This window comes from Cydia amplana, chromosome 16 (assembly GCF_948474715.1).
Source record: "Cydia amplana chromosome 16, ilCydAmpl1.1, whole genome shotgun sequence".
Taxonomy (NCBI): Eukaryota; Metazoa; Arthropoda; class Insecta; order Lepidoptera; family Tortricidae; genus Cydia; species Cydia amplana.
The window spans coordinates 1,996,373-2,014,357 of record NC_086084.1 but is presented as its reverse complement, the minus strand read 5'-3'; the positions used below and the strand labels follow the sequence as shown (position 1 = coordinate 2,014,357).

General features: G+C 40.5%; 2 protein-coding genes across 7 annotated transcripts; one reads left to right on the top strand and one right to left on the bottom strand.

The window, feature by feature from the left end:
* On the bottom strand, nt 1-17,973 carry LOC134655395 (RNA 3'-terminal phosphate cyclase). Its single transcript, XM_063510854.1, has 9 exons — nt 17,820-17,973; nt 17,566-17,683; nt 17,254-17,380; nt 16,647-16,832; nt 7,930-8,068; nt 6,991-7,106; nt 4,927-5,074; nt 2,244-2,354; nt 1-104 (listed from the first exon to the last, which is right to left on the bottom strand). The coding sequence occupies exons 1-9, from the start codon at nt 17,859-17,861 to the stop codon at nt 18-20; spliced, it is 1,074 nt and encodes a 357-aa protein (XP_063366924.1). The 5' UTR covers nt 17,862-17,973; the 3' UTR covers nt 1-17.
* Nucleotides 10,347-15,611, top strand: LOC134655370 (uncharacterized). Of its 6 annotated transcripts, none has more exons than XR_010097428.1 (3): nt 10,630-10,769; nt 14,771-14,868; nt 15,309-15,611. XR_010097428.1 is itself a non-coding variant. In XM_063510822.1 (2 exons), exons 1-2 carry the CDS (start codon nt 10,434-10,436, stop codon nt 15,318-15,320), a joined length of 348 nt encoding a protein of 115 aa, XP_063366892.1. In that variant the 5' UTR covers nt 10,347-10,433; the 3' UTR covers nt 15,321-15,611. The 6 variants fall into 6 exon arrangements, 2 of the variants coding, with proteins under 2 accessions (XP_063366892.1, XP_063366891.1); XR_010097427.1 differs by having other exon boundaries at nt 15,267-15,611; XR_010097426.1 differs by having other exon boundaries at nt 10,347-14,868.
* Nucleotides 17,974-17,985: the final 12 nt, after the last annotated feature.

The window sequence follows — 17,985 nt, the reverse complement described above, 5'->3', positions numbered from 1 at the left end:
GCTTACTAAATATTTATTTAGGTAGGCAAGTTGTTGTTTATAAGCCCTAGACCCGTGCACTCGATTGTGTTCGGGCTGCCGTTGGGGTGTATTTCGAACTTCACCTGAAACAAGTCATGGTTAAATATTTAAGAGTAAAGCTTTGGTTTCCTCCGATAGCGGTGCCGTCATATGGCGGCCGTCTCCATACAAATACTACGACATCTATATTTAGCCGTATTATTTAGTATGGAGACGGCCGCTATATGACGGCACCGCTATCCTAGGAAAACCGATCTTTAGACCTTACTTCGCTCGGCCAATTAACGGGGTTTTATTTTGCGTAGGTATCACTATTTCTTTGGCTATTATTAGTCGTCCAAGCGAAGTATGATTTGATGGTCAACTAGAGCTAAAATTTTCATGTTTGTTAGTCGATATCATGAGCGCTTGACATGGGAATCCTCCTAAGGCCCAGTCAGGGCCGGATCTAGGATAGAGCGAGTGGAGCGGCCGCTCTAGGCGCCGGATGGCAAGGGGGGCGCCAAAATGGCAAAAGAGAAAAAAAAAGTTTTGAAATTACGCTTGAAAACTTCAACGAAGGGCGCCAAAACCCGATTTCGCTCTACCCTGATCAGGGGCTCGGGCCGGCACTGGGCCCAGCCATACAAATGAGAAACCCAAAATTTGCCACTGAAATTTGAACCTATAGTACATGGAATAGAGTTGATTTTTATTTGTTTGAAAATTTAACGAAACAAAAGAAATGCAACTCTGTTCCAATTGAATATGGTTTATATTTCATCGAACTGAAGTACTATAGGTAGGGCCTTGGGCCTTATGAAGGTATAGCAGTGCTTACTATAAGCACTCATGATATCTATCTATTGGTTACATGGTATGAAAATGGCTAAGAAACCATTTTGCTGGCATGAAATAAATCACTACATAGTATAAAACAAAGTCGCTTCCCGCTGTCTGTCTGTCCCTATTTATGCTTAATCTTTAAAACTACGCAACGGATTTTGATGCGGTTTTTAGGGTTCCGTAGCCAAATGGCAAAAAACGGAACCCTTATAGATTCGTCATGTCTGTCTGTCCGTCCGTATGTCACAGCCACTTTTCTCCGAAACTATATTAACTATACTGTTGAAACTTGGTAAGTAGATGTATTCTGTGAACCGCATTAAGATTTTCACACAAAAATAGAAAAAAAACAATAAATTTTTGGGGTTCCCCATACTTCGAACTGAAACTCAAAAATTTTTTTTTTCATCAAACCCATACGTGTGGGGTATCTATGGATAGGTCTTCAAAAATGATATTGAGGTTTCTAATATCATTTTTTTCTAAACTGAATAGTTTGCGCGAGAGACACTTCCAAAGTGGTAAAATGTGTGTGTCCCCCCCCCCCCCCCCCCCCCTGTAACTTCTAAAATAAGAATGATAAAACTAAAAAAAATATATGATGTACATTACCATGTAAACTTCCACCGAAAATTGGTTTGAACGAGATCTAGTAAGTAGTTTTTTTTTATACGTCATAAATGGCCTAAATACGGAACCCTTCATGGGCGAGTCCGACTCGCACTTGGCCGCTTTTTTAAATAGATAGTGATTCAAGAGGAAGGTTTATGTATAATTTGTTAACCCGTGCGAAGCCGGGGCGGGTCGCTAGTTAAAAATAAGAGGCAAAACCTAATTCAGAAAAAAAATTTAAAGTTCGAATATGAGAAGGGTTCTAAGTTAAAGATAGAGGGATCAAAACGTATGTAGTTGTCGTGAGGTCCGTTTGCGCAGAACTAGGAGTACTAACCAGAGATGTTGCGAACATCCGCATCCGCAACCGCGGAACTTCCGCATTATTTTCAACATCCGCATCCGCATAAAATCGATGCGGAGCTTATGCGGATGCGGATGTCGAACAAGTCGGTACAAGAACGTCTTAGCGGCGGCGTAAGTGCTAGGTAATTTCGTCATTACGAAATCTATAACGAAATCGTCTAGATCCAGAAAAGTCGGCCAAGTTACTGTTTATTAAGTATAACGCACCTATATTCTTGCTCAAATACTAAACGTTTCGTTTTTTTTTTAAATAAAAAAATACTAAAAATGTAATATTTGACGTTTCCTAAGTAGCTACCTAATCTTGACATCCGCATCCGCATCCGCGGATGTGAGCCTTTAAATATCCGCATCCGCATCCGCGGATGTCAAAAAATCTGCATCCGCAACATCCCTGGTACTAACGTAAAAATACGTACCTTAGCCAGCATCTCGGCAATGTGTATGGCGGTCTTGGTGTGCAGTGTGACCTCACCCACCGTCACCGCCGACTTGCCTTCCGCCAGGGCCATGAACAGAATCACTTGGTCCTGGAATTAAACCATGTTTACATTCTAAGTTCTAAGCTCCCCATTACTCCCTGTATTACTGCAATGTTTTGCCGCCAGAGTGCAGCATTAGCGCCTTTCGTACACCACAGAGCAGTGGTTCCTAACCTGGGGGTAATTACCCCCGTGGGGGTAAAACCGGTATTTTACGGGGGTAACAAGCTAACCTAATATAACAATACAACAAACGTACACGTTTTATTTTTTATTACCATTGGGAGGAGGGGTAAAATCAGGTTCCCTAGTTAGTCATAGGGGTGACCGGACTGAAAAGGTTAGGAACCACTGTCATAGAGTAACTTATACATATTGTGCCTTAAACTGTTTTTAGACAAGTTTTCACAGACTATAAAATATGACATTGATACATCAAGGCGGTTTGTTTACAAAGGGCCTACCGGGAAACGCGAAGTCGAAACTCAGCTATCTGCCTCTTCATCGCTCGAATACGCAAGTGATAGAGAGGTTAGATAACAAAATTTCGACTCTCGTTTGCGGTAGACCCTTAGATTGTGACGGATTGTGGAATTGGCGCCCCCTACGCAGAGTTTCGCGTAATATTCCCTATTCTAGACAAGAAAGCAAGTGTATTTAATATCTATATACCATGGTTAAACACTTAATGACAAGTGTACCAATGGTTATCAAATTTAAACCGTCTTGAGTCTAACTCAAGCTAATAAAACGGTTTAACTCACGTATTTTTAGTCACTCCGCGACATGTTTCGGAGAGCCTAGGTCTCCATTTTCAAGCACTAACAGTGCATGTAGCGTTCACGACAGCCGCGTAATTTTGGTCAAATTTCGGTCGACATTGTAACGTGTCGTAAATATCTAAATATCTAGGCTCGGTCATTTCCTGCGATAGTTCCATTGATGCCGATGTCTCCCACAGAATAAACACGGGCTGGATGAAGTGGAAAGACCTAACGGGTGTTTTATGTGACAAGATAATGCCGGTTACCATTAAAGGGAAAGTCTATAAAGCGGCAGTCCGTCCGGCCATGGTGTACGGCGCCGAGTGCTGGCCCCTCAAAAAACAACTAGAGGATAAGCTTCATGCCGCCGAGATGAAAATGCTCCGCTGGGCCGGTGGCGTCAGCTTACTTGACCACATCCGTAACACCTACGTCCGTGGTAGTTTCAAAGTCAGACCTTTGCCCGAAAAATTAACCGAAGGGCGACTCCGATGGTTCGGACACGTCATGCGCCGAGAACCCGAACACATGACACGTAAGGTGCTAGATATGTTCTCCACACAATCTAGACGAGGAAGACCCCGACTGACATGGCTGGCAACAGTCAAGAGGGATATGGAAGAAGCCCAAATCACACCTGAGACGACCCAGGACCGTCAAGCCTGGCGAAGCATAATTAGCAGAGCCGACCCCAAATCACACCTGAGACGACCCAGGACCGTCAAGCCTGGCGAAGCATAATTAGCAGAGCCGACCCCAAATCACACCTGAGACGACCCAGGACCGTGAAGCCTGGCGAAACATAATTAGCAGAGCCGACCCCAAATCACACCTGAGACGACCCAGGACCGTGAAGCCTGGAGAAACATAATTAGCAGAGCCGACCCCAAATCACACCTGAGACGACCCAGGACCGTGAAGCCTGGCGAAACATAATTAGCAGAGCCGACCCCAAATCACACCTGAGACGACCCAGGACCGTGAAGCCTGGCGAAACATAATTAGCAGAGCCGACCCCAAATCACACCTGAGACGACCCAGGACCGTGAAGCCTGGCGAAACATAATTAGGAGAGCCGACCCCAAATAATGGGAAAAGGACAAGGAGAAGAAGAAGAATTGTAACGTGTCGTATCTTACGGGACTAAAAATGGTACTATTTCAGCGGTGTCACTGACGAATTCGAGCCAATCGTGCAGTCTAACGCAACTAGTTGCGACCAATCGCGCGCGTGATGCGAACTCATCGACCAAACGCGTTGTAGCGGTGTCACACCGCTGTTCTGCCCCATTTTTATTGCCCGTAAGGCCAGTCCTGAGATTTCAGTCACACACGACGTCACGTTCAAATTAACTCCTCCTTCTACATAGTTATAATTAAACATATATATATTTATACAGTAAGCGGTGGTGGCCGAGTGGATATGACGTCCGACTTTCAATCCGGAGGTCGCGGGTTCAAATCCTGGCTCGTACCAATGAGTTTTTCGGAACTTATGTACGAAATATCATTTGATATTTACCACTAGCTTTTCGGTGAAGGAAAACATCGTGAGGAAACCTGCATACATCTGCGAAGAAATTCAAAGGTGTATGTGAAGTCCCCAATCCGCATTGGGCTAGCGTGGGGACTATAGCCCGAGCACTCTCGCGCATGAGGCCTGTGCCCAGCAGTGGGACGTATATAGGCTCACATTATTATTATTATATTATTATTATTATATATTTATACAGTCAGCAACCCTATTGGACTTATGTGCTTATTGTGTCTTTTTTCTTTTTCCTTGTTTGTTTTATTTTGTTACTGTGTTTTGCGACAATAAATGACTTTTTATTTTATTTATTTACTCGTAGTTACCTGACAGTGTTGGTCGAGACAGGCGCCCGCGTCGATATCTTTCCCGAGAGCGTGAGCGGCGTCGGCGCCCGCCTGCCGCGGGTCCGAGCCCCTTTTCCCGAGCGCGTCACTTCCCAACACGTGACCCGTAGACGTTGTGCAGGTTAAACTACATTCAAAATTACAGTGATTTACGAGTATCGATTTCAAACTTTATTGCACAGGACAAAAGGTACAACAGCCTCATGTAATTAATTCTCTGCCAGTAAGAATAGTGTTCCAGTCTGGTTCCAGTATTTTTAATAAATTTGTTTTATGTTTGACAATCTTTTTGTGAAATTCTTAGTATTTGTAGTAGTAGTAGTAGTAATCACTTTATTGTACATAACACAGGTTTGCATAATGTTTACAGAAATAAAGGTACAAAGGCGAACTTATCCCTGTAAGGGATCTCTTCCAGCTAACCTTCGAGTAGATGAGGGGAGAATTCAAATTAGATAGACAAACACAATTACAATTTGATTTGTATAATAATTCAATATTATCATGGAATAATATTATCATCAATAATATGGCTTAAGATAATAACAATACTTTCCATTCATAAGTGGGCCAATTTATTTAAAGTTGTCCCCTACACTTTTTTTTTTTCAAAATTGGGATATTTTATGTTATTTCTACTCGGAATCATGAGCTCTTTTGATCCTAATATGAGAAAAAAAGTGTCCCAAAATTTCACGATTACAGTGACGTACGCATTTTATAAAGCTAAACGAGGGTTCATTAAGACGGCGCGCGAACTCGTATACAATTTTAGTTACATTGCGGACCATTGAGGTTACATCAATTCAGCCGACCGATCAAATGACGCAATTCCTCGGATTCATAATTGACGCCAAACTGAACTGGAAAGCACACGTAGACCAGTTGTGTGAAAGGCTGTGCAGTGCTTTATTTGCACTGCGCAAACTGAAACCAATTGTTTCTAGTGATGCATTACTTCAGATTTATTATGCATATTTTTACTCAATAATGTCGTACGGTATAATTTTGTATGGTAACTCAACAAATTCAGACAGAGTATTTAAACTTCAAAAACGAGCCGTACGTATCCTGGCAGGTGTGAATCCGAGGTACTCATGTCGAGAGTTGTTCAAAAAGTACCATCTATTGACGTATTACTCGCTTTACATATACGAGGTAATTATGTTCACGCGTCTAAATATAAACTCGTTTAAACGTGCAAATATGCCCGGCAGAATTACCCGCCAGACGGGGAGATTCCTACCAGTGCCGCGGCGGCTCGCATTGTTAGATAAGTCTCCGCGAGTGATCGGCCCGTCGCTGTATGAGCGACTACCCGCCAACCTCAAAAACGAATCCTCGAATGACAAGTTTGCACATAAACTGAAAGAACTTTTAATAGAAATGTCGCTAAATTCAGTTAAAGAATATAGCGAAAAATAATTTATTATGAAATAATTTTATGTTGATTTTATACCTACTTTATTATTGTAACATTTAATTTAATTTTATATGAATTTTGACATTTCCATTAATATTATTATTTTTTCGTTACCTATTAAGATCGTTGACATTTAATATATTTTTATTTTCTTTAAATAATCTGATAAAGTTATTTACAACTGAGTGTTTTTTTTGTAATAGTTTGTTTTTTTGTTCTTGACATTCGACAATACCTAGGTTGGCCCTAGCTATGTATACATTAACATTTCTTTTTATTATGACATTGTTTTATTTGTAAATTTTATATTCTTCTATTTTTTTTCTTTCTGTTTTTAATGTTAAATTGACGATCTTTTAATGAAAGCCTTTGTTTTATCCTGTTTTGTTTAAAATACTGTGTCTTTTTCTTTAAGAAATAAATATATCTAATCTAATCTAGACTCACTCTCTAACAAAACGCGTCTGTTACGATCAGCACAGATATGGCCGCTAGGTGGCGACAGCGCCACGCGCGGCTAATAGCTGCCACCAAAATTGGTGTGGAACGGATGTACTTTTAGCTACCTGTAGCAAAGCGACGAAATCGCGGAGTGAGCCACGTATCGTAAATGTACTTACAGCATACCGTTGCAGTTCCCGATGGCAATGCGAGCATCTTCCTTGTAGCAGTTGATGGTGGTTTCGGCCACAGGTCGCAGCACTTGCTTCGCGCCCTCCGCCATTTGGTGCGCCATCTGTCGCCGAAAATGCACAAGTTTATAAAACATGTATGTTGGTGCTTGTAAGGGTTGTTCTAAATATACTATAGAGGTACCATCGTACACACTGATAATTCGTGAAACATTAGGACGTTAGTAAGTGACAAATCATTTATAGAAAATGTCAATCGAGGTACATATATGAAAAAGTGCCAAAATGTCTATGTTTCAGTAAGTTTTTGGGGCTAATGTCGAGAGTTTATGGGAGTCGTTTTCAAATGAGGGGTACCACATTGTCGATCAATTGTTATTTAATAGGGTATTTGACACATGTTGAATTTTATAACTAAATCTAGTTAAATAGATAGGAAATGAGCAATTTATCACAATACATTGGAAATTAAAAATATATATGGGAAAAATAATAAAATACAAGACCTTAAAGTTTCAAAAATATTTTTTTTTTTAACTTTCAAATAGGAAAAAAATAATGATACCATTCGATTTCTTACATTTTATTAAAAAAAAATTGTATAGCAACCATACATAAACGCAATATTTCACCGACAAAATCACAATTTCCTTGTTTTCCATACATTGAAACGGCTTCTAACGTTACATGATGACGTCACGATGTATTGCAATTTTCTATGAAGCGTTTCGTCAATAAAGTGCGGGTGCCAGACTTTGACCGTCATTTGTGACTTTTGTATTGCTTTAAGACAATGGGTCCCATACAGACATTTGATCCTCAAAACAATCCTGATCGACTGATACCATTCATAAAAAAATGTCAAATACCCTATTGTTCATTCATATATAATTACCTAGGTGTGTTGTGTATGTATATTAAACTTACACTGATAGGCAGCACCCCAGCCACGAAACTGGACCCGGTAATCCTGTGCACGGAGCCCGGGTCCGTCAACGTGACGCTACGAAAACTACGCACCGGGTTCACGTTCACGGTCACATGGCCGCCGCCCTTCGGGAAATAACTGGAAACCAATAATAATAGGATATATAGCTAGTCAAGCAGATCTTGTCAGTAGAAAAAGGCGCGAAATTAAAATTTTCTATGGCACGTAGGGCTTGCAATTCGAATATTCGAATATTCGAATTTGTCGAATATTCGACCTGTTTTGATATTCGAATATTCGGCCGCTCAGGTTTCGAATATTCGAATATTTTTTATTACTATAAAAAATCGATGTCATCCGCTGTAGTTACAGTTTCTGTGTGTTTTACGGGTATTTACAGTGAATGAGGAACGGTAGGTACCCAAATACGAAGGAAATAATATTTTTACTGTATTCCTCTCGATAGACTTCGTGAATACAGTGAAACCTAACTCAATTTAAAAGAAAACGAAATCAAAAAGTATGTTATTTTTACGGTGCGTAAGTTTTAAGTTAAAGGGTCATTCTGTTTATTCAGTACAAGCGTACGTTAAGCGAATTTTTGAAGTCTAAACCTTGCCACATCGCAATTCTCAAATTTAATCATACCAAACCTGGCCAACTAGGTAATCTAACCATGCACCTTTAGCTGACGAATAATCCACTCAGTACTCAACTAACTTTTTCCCTTAAATATTCCAATATTATATAATTAGCCGACCATTAGGAATAATAACTTGCCAAAACAAATGAAGTCAATAAAGATTCAAAATACAATGAAATTAAAGGCCTTTTTACAGGCCTCTGAGTGATTACAAGTTAATTTAAATCGGAAAATAATTACCTACTAAAAAAAATATCTTACATACCTAGGTGTTTGCATGGTTAAAGTTATATTATTTCACGCAACGACGCATTTATAATAAGTTTTATCTAGAAATATTATGTTGGTAACAATACCGCCGCCGCATCAAACTGACTCCACAGCAACAGCGATGACGTCACGTCACCGGACCGGTTAGCCGGCGACAGGCCCGGGGACCGGTCCGCGGGGGGACGGGCAGAATCGAAATAACGGCTCGCGGAACGCACACATATCGCGTCGCGTCCAAATTAATTATAAATAATAAGAATATCTTTGTAACTACCAGTAATTAAAAATAGTGTTTACAGTCCGCTATCGTTTTATTCAGCAGTCTAGATCTCCTGGATTCATCTAAATACTACGAACTAGGCACTAGACGCAACATATGGTCCTAAACTCGCCGAAGAAGAGAAGCGACCCAGTTCATTTCAAAAAGTTACTAAGATTTTTTTTGGAAGTCGACCGACGACGAGAGCGCAGTTCTTCGATCATCAGCATCACCATCCGTCCATCTTCAGTGTCTTCGGGCTAGCCGCTTAAGCTAGAAAATCGCATCGTCAAGCAACGGCAAACCTATCACATCTGCGACGGACTTAGGTATCGCGAAGGACACCGAGCGAACTCCCTACGAGCCAAGAAGCAATCAATTACGGACCTAGTGCAGAAAATCATCTAAAGTGAGACCAAAGTGCAATAGGAACAGGAGCCCGCAATCTACTGGACAGTAATCAGGAGAGCATAACTGTGAGGTCTTTCCAATTCTTATTAATTAATTACACTCGGTTGTTTTCATTTAAATAAACATTTCATAATCACAAGATCATTTTCAAAATAACGTCAGCGTAATTGTGTTGCTTAACATTGCTTCGATCTCATAACATTACGACATAAATAGCATTTTTATTATTTCATTCATTGTCAATTCATAAATAAATAACAATTTCGCTTCAATCATAATTTGAAGTAAATAAAATCAATAGGTACATTAAAATCGCTTTACGTTCATAATTCATACATATAATTAAACATAATATTTTATATATACATAAAATCATATACATATTCAACGAAATCTTATTGTTTACAATTATTAGTTTTAGTCGTAAAATACACGTTTAAGTAAAGTCTTAAATTATATACAGTAAACAATAAGATAACGAATATTTCATTGTATTCGGCCATAAGGAAAATCAGCATAACAGTAATCCAATTTACTTACGAATCCATTACATTCACATATTATAATCATAGTTAACATTCATATTGCTAAGTCATTGAACATTCCACAAAATATTCCATATCTATTTTCATAGGTGGGTATACCTATAATAATTATTGTATAGTAAAAGTTGAGTGCCTGATCAAATTTTTTAGCAATAGCATAAGTTGTGTCGGACATAGGAAAGTATCAGCGCCTGCAAAAAGTGCACAGGCAAAAGTTACATTGTTATTTTTACGTTGCTAATAGATTATCATCAGGGTTCTAAATTTTCGCCGTAAATTAAAAATTGAAAATTGTTGCTATTAGTTTTTTAACAGGGTAGTGCTTAGCGCTTATAATAATTAGCAGTTGCTTCATTTAATTCTTATAACTGCATAATGACTACCGAGGCTAGATGCAAAGAATTAATAAAGAAGCGCGCTTCAATTAAGGCTAAGCTTACACAGTTTATCGCTTACTTAAATACTGCGAAAACTTGTGATCAACTCAGTGATTCGCAGTTAGTGGAATTAGACATGCGTATTAAAAAACTTGATGATTCATACAACTCTTTTGATACTTACCAGAGCGAATTGGAGATGCTGGCTGAGGATCCTGCCGAGCAATATGGTGAACGCGAGCTGTTCGAGCGGTCTTACTACAAAGAGATTGCCGCCGCTCGGGAGCTGGTGGACAGGCACCGCAGCCATCGCGCCAAGGAGGTTCAATCCGAGGTAGGCTCCAATGAATGCCCAACAGTAGTGTCTTATAAGCACAACAATGTAAGGTTGCCAAAAATTAATTTGCCGCACTTCAGCGGTGGTTATCAGAATTGGCTGGAGTTTAAAGACATTTATGTTTCCTTAATTCATTCTGAGACAAGTATCGACAATATTAACAAGTTTCACTACCTACGCGCCTCTCTTCATGGAAGCGCGGCGTTGGTAATTAGGAGCTTGGACTTTAAGGGGGATAACTACGATGCCGCTTGGAAACTCCTTTGTGAACGATACGACAACAAACAGTTGCTTGTCAATAATCACGTGCAGGCACTTTTTAATATTGAACAGGTGCATAAAGAGTCAAGTGTAGCCTTGCGCCAGATTGTTGACAACACAAAAAAGAATTTAAATGCCTTAGCAACTTTAGACCAGCCCGTACAGCATTGGGATACATTAATTATCCACATAATGGCAGCCAAATTAGACGGAATTACAAGTAGGGAATGGGAAGAACATAGGAATCAGTTGACAAACCCTCCTGCACTTAGCGATTTTATAACATTTCTTACCAATAGGTGCAATCTTTTGGAAACCTTAGAAGAAGCCAAGCATAACAGGGTTAGGACGGACACGTCTGTCATCAATAAACCAAAAAGCCTTCTGGCTTCAGCAAGTAACGTTAGTAAACCTAAAACATATAACGTAACTTGCCCTTTATGTAATAAAGCTCATTACGTCTTCAATTGCGAAAATTTCAGGGCTTTGCCAGTAGAACAACGCGTGCTTAAGGCAAAGGAATTTAAGGTATGCCTAAATTGCTTACGTCCCGGTCATAACGATAGTAAGTGCAAACTTAGTCACTGCAAGTATTGCAAGACTAAGCATAACACACTTCTTCACGTCCATACGGAACCTAAGACCGCGTCAGAACACTTAGCCTTTTCCGCGAATGCCCACAATGTTGATGAATCCGAGCATGTCTTGCTTTCAACAGCCCTAGTCAAGGTGCGCGATAGTGAGGGAAAATTGCACAGCGCCAGGGTCTTATTAGATAATGCCAGTACATCTAATTACATAACTAGGGACTTATCTAAGAAACTGAATCTGCCGGTTAAAAATGTCAACACTACAGTGTCCATGCTTGAGAAGCATGAATCAAATATCACCCAATCATGCTCTCTTAAATTGGAGTCATATGATGGGGGTTATAGCACTGACATAAAGTGCAGCATATTGTCCGACATTACGTCACCAATACCTTATACATACATTGACGCAACGGACGTACCCATACCTTCGGGAATTTGCCTCGCCGATCCGTCATACACTGAACCCGCTGACATTGAGATTCTTCTTGGGGCTAAAATCTTTTGGAGAGTTCTCGGCAGCAATCGCATTATCTTAGGCAAAGATGATGATCCCTTCCTCGTTGAGACAAGGCTAGGTTGGCTCTTAGTAGGCGCCATAGATCAACCAGCCTCTGTCAAACCAGTTTGCTTGTTCTTGACTGACAAACAAACTGACACGACTCTTACGAAATTTTGGGAACTTGATACCATATCCCCGAAACATGACTTCACATCGGACGAAAACACATGTGAAGAACTTTTTAATAAAACTACTAAGAGAGATAAAGACGGACGTTTTGTGGTTACCGTTCCTCTTAAGGAATCTCCCGATGCTTTAGGAGACTCGTACGGGATGGCCAAGCGTAGGTTTTTATCTCTCGAACGCAGGTTAGATAGGGACTCCTTATTAAAGGAGCGCTATGTAAATTTCATGGAGGAATATGAGGCTTTGGGTCACATGAGTGAAACTTTGCCTTGCAGTTCATTACCGTCGTATTATTTGCCCCACCACGCCGTGTTAAGAGAGTCTAGCACGACTACTAAGCTGCGTGTGGTATTCGACGCTTCAGCTGCCACTACATCAGGACAATCTTTTAACGACATCCAGTTAATAGGACCCAGGGTTCAGGACGACTTATTTTCCATTTTACTACGGTTTCGTCAACATAAATATGTAGTGTCAGCTGACATCGAGAAAATGTATCGGCAAATTCTTGTGGACGACGAACAACGTCAACTTCAGTTGATCTTATGGAGGGCAGACCCTTCAAAGCCGCTTAAAATTTATTCCCTTAATACCGTGACTTACGGGACGTCATCAGCTCCGTTTCTGAGTACACGGTGCCTCTTACAGCTATCACAAGAATCCAGTGACAAGCAAACGAAGGAAGCGATCGCCAGGGATTTTTATGTAGACGACTTCCTATCTGGCTCTCATTCTATAGATGATACTGTGGCACTATGTCGTAATGTAATAGATACGCTGGAAAATGCTCAATTCCACTTGCGTAAGTGGCAGTCTAATAATAAAGAAATTCTTAAAGCCGTTGGTGAGGATTCATGTCTGACAGAATGTGTGGATCTCAGCGAGAACGAGCTGTCTAAAACATTAGGCCTTAATTGGAGATGCGCTCAAGACAGTCTTACATTTCGCATAGACATCTCGTTACCAAAGGTAGTCACTAAAAGACACATTCTTTCAGTCATAGCCCAAATTTTTGACCCTTTAGGATTAGTAACGCCTTGTATCGTGCAGGCGAAAATAATCATGCAGAAACTTTGGGTAAACCAGTGTTCTTGGGATGATCCGCTTACAGGAGACATACTTACATCCTGGGAAGACTTTGTAAAAACTCTGCCTTATCTTAATAATATCCATATACCTCGCTGGGTCTTGTGCAATACTCCTACGGCTGTTGATTTCCACGTCTTCACTGATGCGTCGGAGAAAGCATACGGAGCTTGCCTGTACGTCCGCTCCGTGGCCGGGGATGGCTCAGTGAGTGTTCACCTACTGGCATCTAAAAGTAAAGTCGCGCCGATTAAAGTCACAACTATTCCGCGTCTCGAGCTTTGCGGGGCCTTATTAGGCGCAAGATTGTGTACAAAGGTTCTTGAGTCACTTACCCGGAAACCAGACCATTGCGTATTTTGGTGTGACTCGATGAGTCATGGGTTGGCTATCATCTTCTCCTTGTTCATTACGTCCTTTTGTCAAAAACCGGATATCAGAGATCCAGGAAAGCTCCAGAGCCGCTTCTTGGCGCTACGTGCCTTCAAAGGAGAATCCTGCAGATCTGGTGTCTCGAGGTTTAGGTGCCGACCTCATAATGAACTCTTCCTTGTGGTGGTCGGGACCATCCTTCTTGAAACAGGACATGGCCTATTGGCCGACTGCACCAAAGTCTAGTAACCAGTCTCCACTGCCAGAGATGTTACCGGCCAAGGCATTTGTCGCATGTCCCGCCCCTAATAACGCTGATAACCAAATAGAACATTTAATTAAAAACAAATCATCTTATTCAAAATTGCAACGGGTAATAGCGTATATTCTTAGATTCATACACAATTGTAAAAAAGAAAATACTAAGACAACCGGTGGTCTTAACTTAGTTGAGCTAGAATCGGCTTCAGTTCTACTTCTTCGCAGGTCCCAACAAGACTCATTTCCTGACGAGTATGAGCTTCTTAAAACAGGAAAACCATTGCCAAAGAAAAGCCGGCTTAGTTCGCTATCGCCATTTTTTGATTCAGGGCTTATTAGAGTCGGGGGTCGACTGGTTAACTCATATTATGACTATGGCACAAAGCATCCTATAGTCATCTGTAGTAAGCATCATCTCGCAAGGTTGCTTTTTAAAATGTTCCACTTACGTCTACTTCACGCGCCTCCTCAATTACTTCTAGCGACTATAAAACTTAACTACTGGCCGCTCGGAGGAAGAAACTTAGCAAAACAGGTTGTCCATACTTGTCTCAAATGTGTTCGATTGAAAGGTGAAACAGTGCAACCAATAATGGGTAACTTGCCGAAAGAAAGGTTGCACCTTGAATATCCGTTCCTTGAAACAGGCACCGATTACGCCGGTCCAATTCTTATAGCTGACCGCAAAGGTAGAGGGTGTAGGCTCGTAAAGGCCTATATTTGCATATTTGTGTGTTTAGCATCCAAGGCACTTCATTTGGAGCTTGTTTCGGATTTGACCAAGGAAGCTTTTATGGCAGCTCTTAACCGATTTATTGGTCGTCGTGGCAAGCCAAGGGTAATCTTCTCAGATAATGGCACGACCTTTGTTGGTACCTTCAATGAGCTCTCAAATCTCTTAAAACAAGACTTTGCGGCAGATATGGCCGACGCGCAAATCAATTTCTCCTTCATCCCAGCATACACACCTCACTTTGGAGGAATCTGGGAGTCTGCCGTGAAGTCCGTAAAGTACCACCTGCGACGAACCCTAGGTCTTACACATCTCACCTATGAATTATTGGCTACGTGCTTAGTAAAGATCGAAGCGATTTTAAACTCACGTCCTCTTACGCCACTTTCTAATGATCCATCTGATCTATCCTTTTTAAGTCCATCTCACTTCTTAATTGGAAGGCCTCTCACGTCTTTGCCTTACCCTCAGCTCACCAACCTAAAGATTACCTCACTTCAAAGGTACCAGCGCATCGAGTTCCTTAAACAGCACTTCTGGAACAGGTTCTCCACTGAGTATATTTCTGGCCTGCAACAGAGAACCAAATGGCAGAGCTCAAGGGGCAAACTCGACGTCGGAACCATGGTAGTAATCAAGGACAAGAATCTACCGCCGCTTATGTGGCTGCTCGGCCGCATTGTCCAAGTACTGCCTGGCAGAGATGGCATCGCAAGAGTAGCCGACATAAAGACGAAAAAGGGAGTCATTCGTCGGGCCTTCAACACAATTTGTCCTCTACCCATCCAAGATCTTGAAGACCCAAGCTCTTCAATGCCGGGAGTATATGTTGGTAACAATACCGCCGCCGCATCAAACTGACTCCACAGCAACAGCGATGACGTCACGTCACCGGACCGGTTAGCCGGCGACAGGCCCGGGGACCGGTCCGCGGGGGGACGGGCAGAATCGAAATAACGGCTCGCGGAACGCACACATATCGCGTCGCGTCCAAATTAATTATAAATAATAAGAATATCTTTGTAACTACCAGTAATTAAAAATAGTGTTTACAGTCCGCTATCGTTTTATTCAGCAGTCTAGATCTCCTGGATTCATCTAAATACTACGAACTAGGCACTAGACGCAACAATTAAATACGTCTAATTTTGGCGTTTTACTTGTTTTTATAAATGTGGGCATCTTATAAATAGTAGGATGATAAAATCTAGTCAATTAAGTGGATTTCTACCAAATATCCTTAGTTTTAGCAATATGTGAAAAAAGCTTTTGAATAAAACGATAATAAACCGATTTCTCGTTCCTTTTCTTATTTTTTATAATATTCGAATAATTATTCGAATATTCGAATACGTCGTCAGAAAAAGTCGAATATTCGAATATCTGAAAGTTTCGAATATTTGCAAGCCCTAATGGCACGATATCCCTTCGCGCCTACATTTTTCAAATTTGCCGCCTTTTTCTACTGACGAGATCTGCTTGACCAGCTATAAATTGATTAGTTCTTGAATGAAATCTATAAAAACAACATACATTGCTAGAATTAGTTCTTTACACTAATAAGAGTTTTTATTTTACATCCATAAACGCTTGGAATATAACTGGTAACTGGTACTGACGATAATACGAAATATAGTTGGTCAAACCAAATTGTCAGTAAATAAGAACAAAAAAAAAACTATACTCATCCTTTTCCTTTGGGTGCTAGTACTAGTGTAAGACAAAGACAGTATGATTCTCTCTGTCTATGTTTGAAATGAGACAGTCCTTTGACAAACTATATATCTCATCCTTATTTCTATGGTAACAAATATGTGTTACAATATATTTGACCGTTTAAGCCACCATTCTCTATCAGATAAAGCTCTGACCGTACAACTTACCCTCTCCTATGAATTGTCAAGCCAAAATCTGCACCAAACTGCCTCAAGGCCTGCCTGAAGACTTTATCCATATAGTCTATCTGCGGTGCCATGTCAGCATTGGTGCCTCCCCGGAAATCAAATGTGACGGGGCCATCTGCCAGCAGTGCACAGGGTAGTGCCACTTGGAGGAGTAGGCTGATTGAGCTACAACAAAATAATGTTGTTTAAAACTAACAACAACAACAACAGTGCAGTGACCCTTATCTATTATTATTTCTCTTCATCAGAAGAGCTTTTATGCAATTTTATGAAACATTGAAAAACAATATTTACTTCGGTTACCACGGTTGTTGGTTGTTACAATGCTACATTCCGACGTTTCGAACCCTTTACAGCCTTCCAGTCAACGGGTGACATTGGGACGTAGTATAAATTCAATATACGCAATACAATCCGTTTTAATAGTTTTATTTCATTAAAAAATATTATAAGTTGAAAGTTGTGACCATAAACTAAAAGTTTAGAAAGGAATATGGTCAAAATGATGGTAAATGCTACAAACTATTAATGAACTATGTGTGATATTTATTTTTGTCTATTTTCAGTATTTATTTTTTGAACTTACCCAGCTGTATGAGGATCAGCGAAGTATTGACCGCCTCGAATCTTTTTTGGAGCAAATTCTACTTCAGTTGATCCAATTTCTGCTCCTTTTGTCTTGGCTTGACACATTTCAGCAACTAATTGAATTCCTACAAAGAAACAGTTTACGAGAATATTTCTGTGCCACTGAACTATTCTTAGAGACTTTTTGTTTTAAATAGCCTCTTATCATGGTTGGTGCATGCTCCCGCCAGTCGCTGCAAAAAGCGTTGAGGTCATCCCCCATCTGTTTGTTTCTTTTTTGTTGAGATATAGTTGTGGAAAAAGAGAATACCTTTGCAATGCTGAGCAGCTAACCCAGGCTTGCTTCTGCCGGCTCGTATCTTTGATATTCTCACAGGAATTCCTAATATAGCACTTAAAGAAATTGATATTCGTAGTATTTGTCCTCCCTAGAACACATTAAGAAGTTAATCAATCAAGCAGCAGGACTGCAATCACAATGTATCCTATCAGAAAGTAGACAGATGTTCACTTTACAAAACAAAAAATGATGTGCGAGTAAATAAATATTTTTTATAATCTTACCCCTTCCAAGAGGCTACCATCTATATCCATGTACTCAGACATTATTTACCGTGTGATTTCTTTCACAAATTAACGCTACGATTAGAGGCGAGTATCGCTTTTAGCGAAATATTTTATGAAAACAATAATGATAACCCCTAATCAACGCCGGGTCTCGGTAACATTA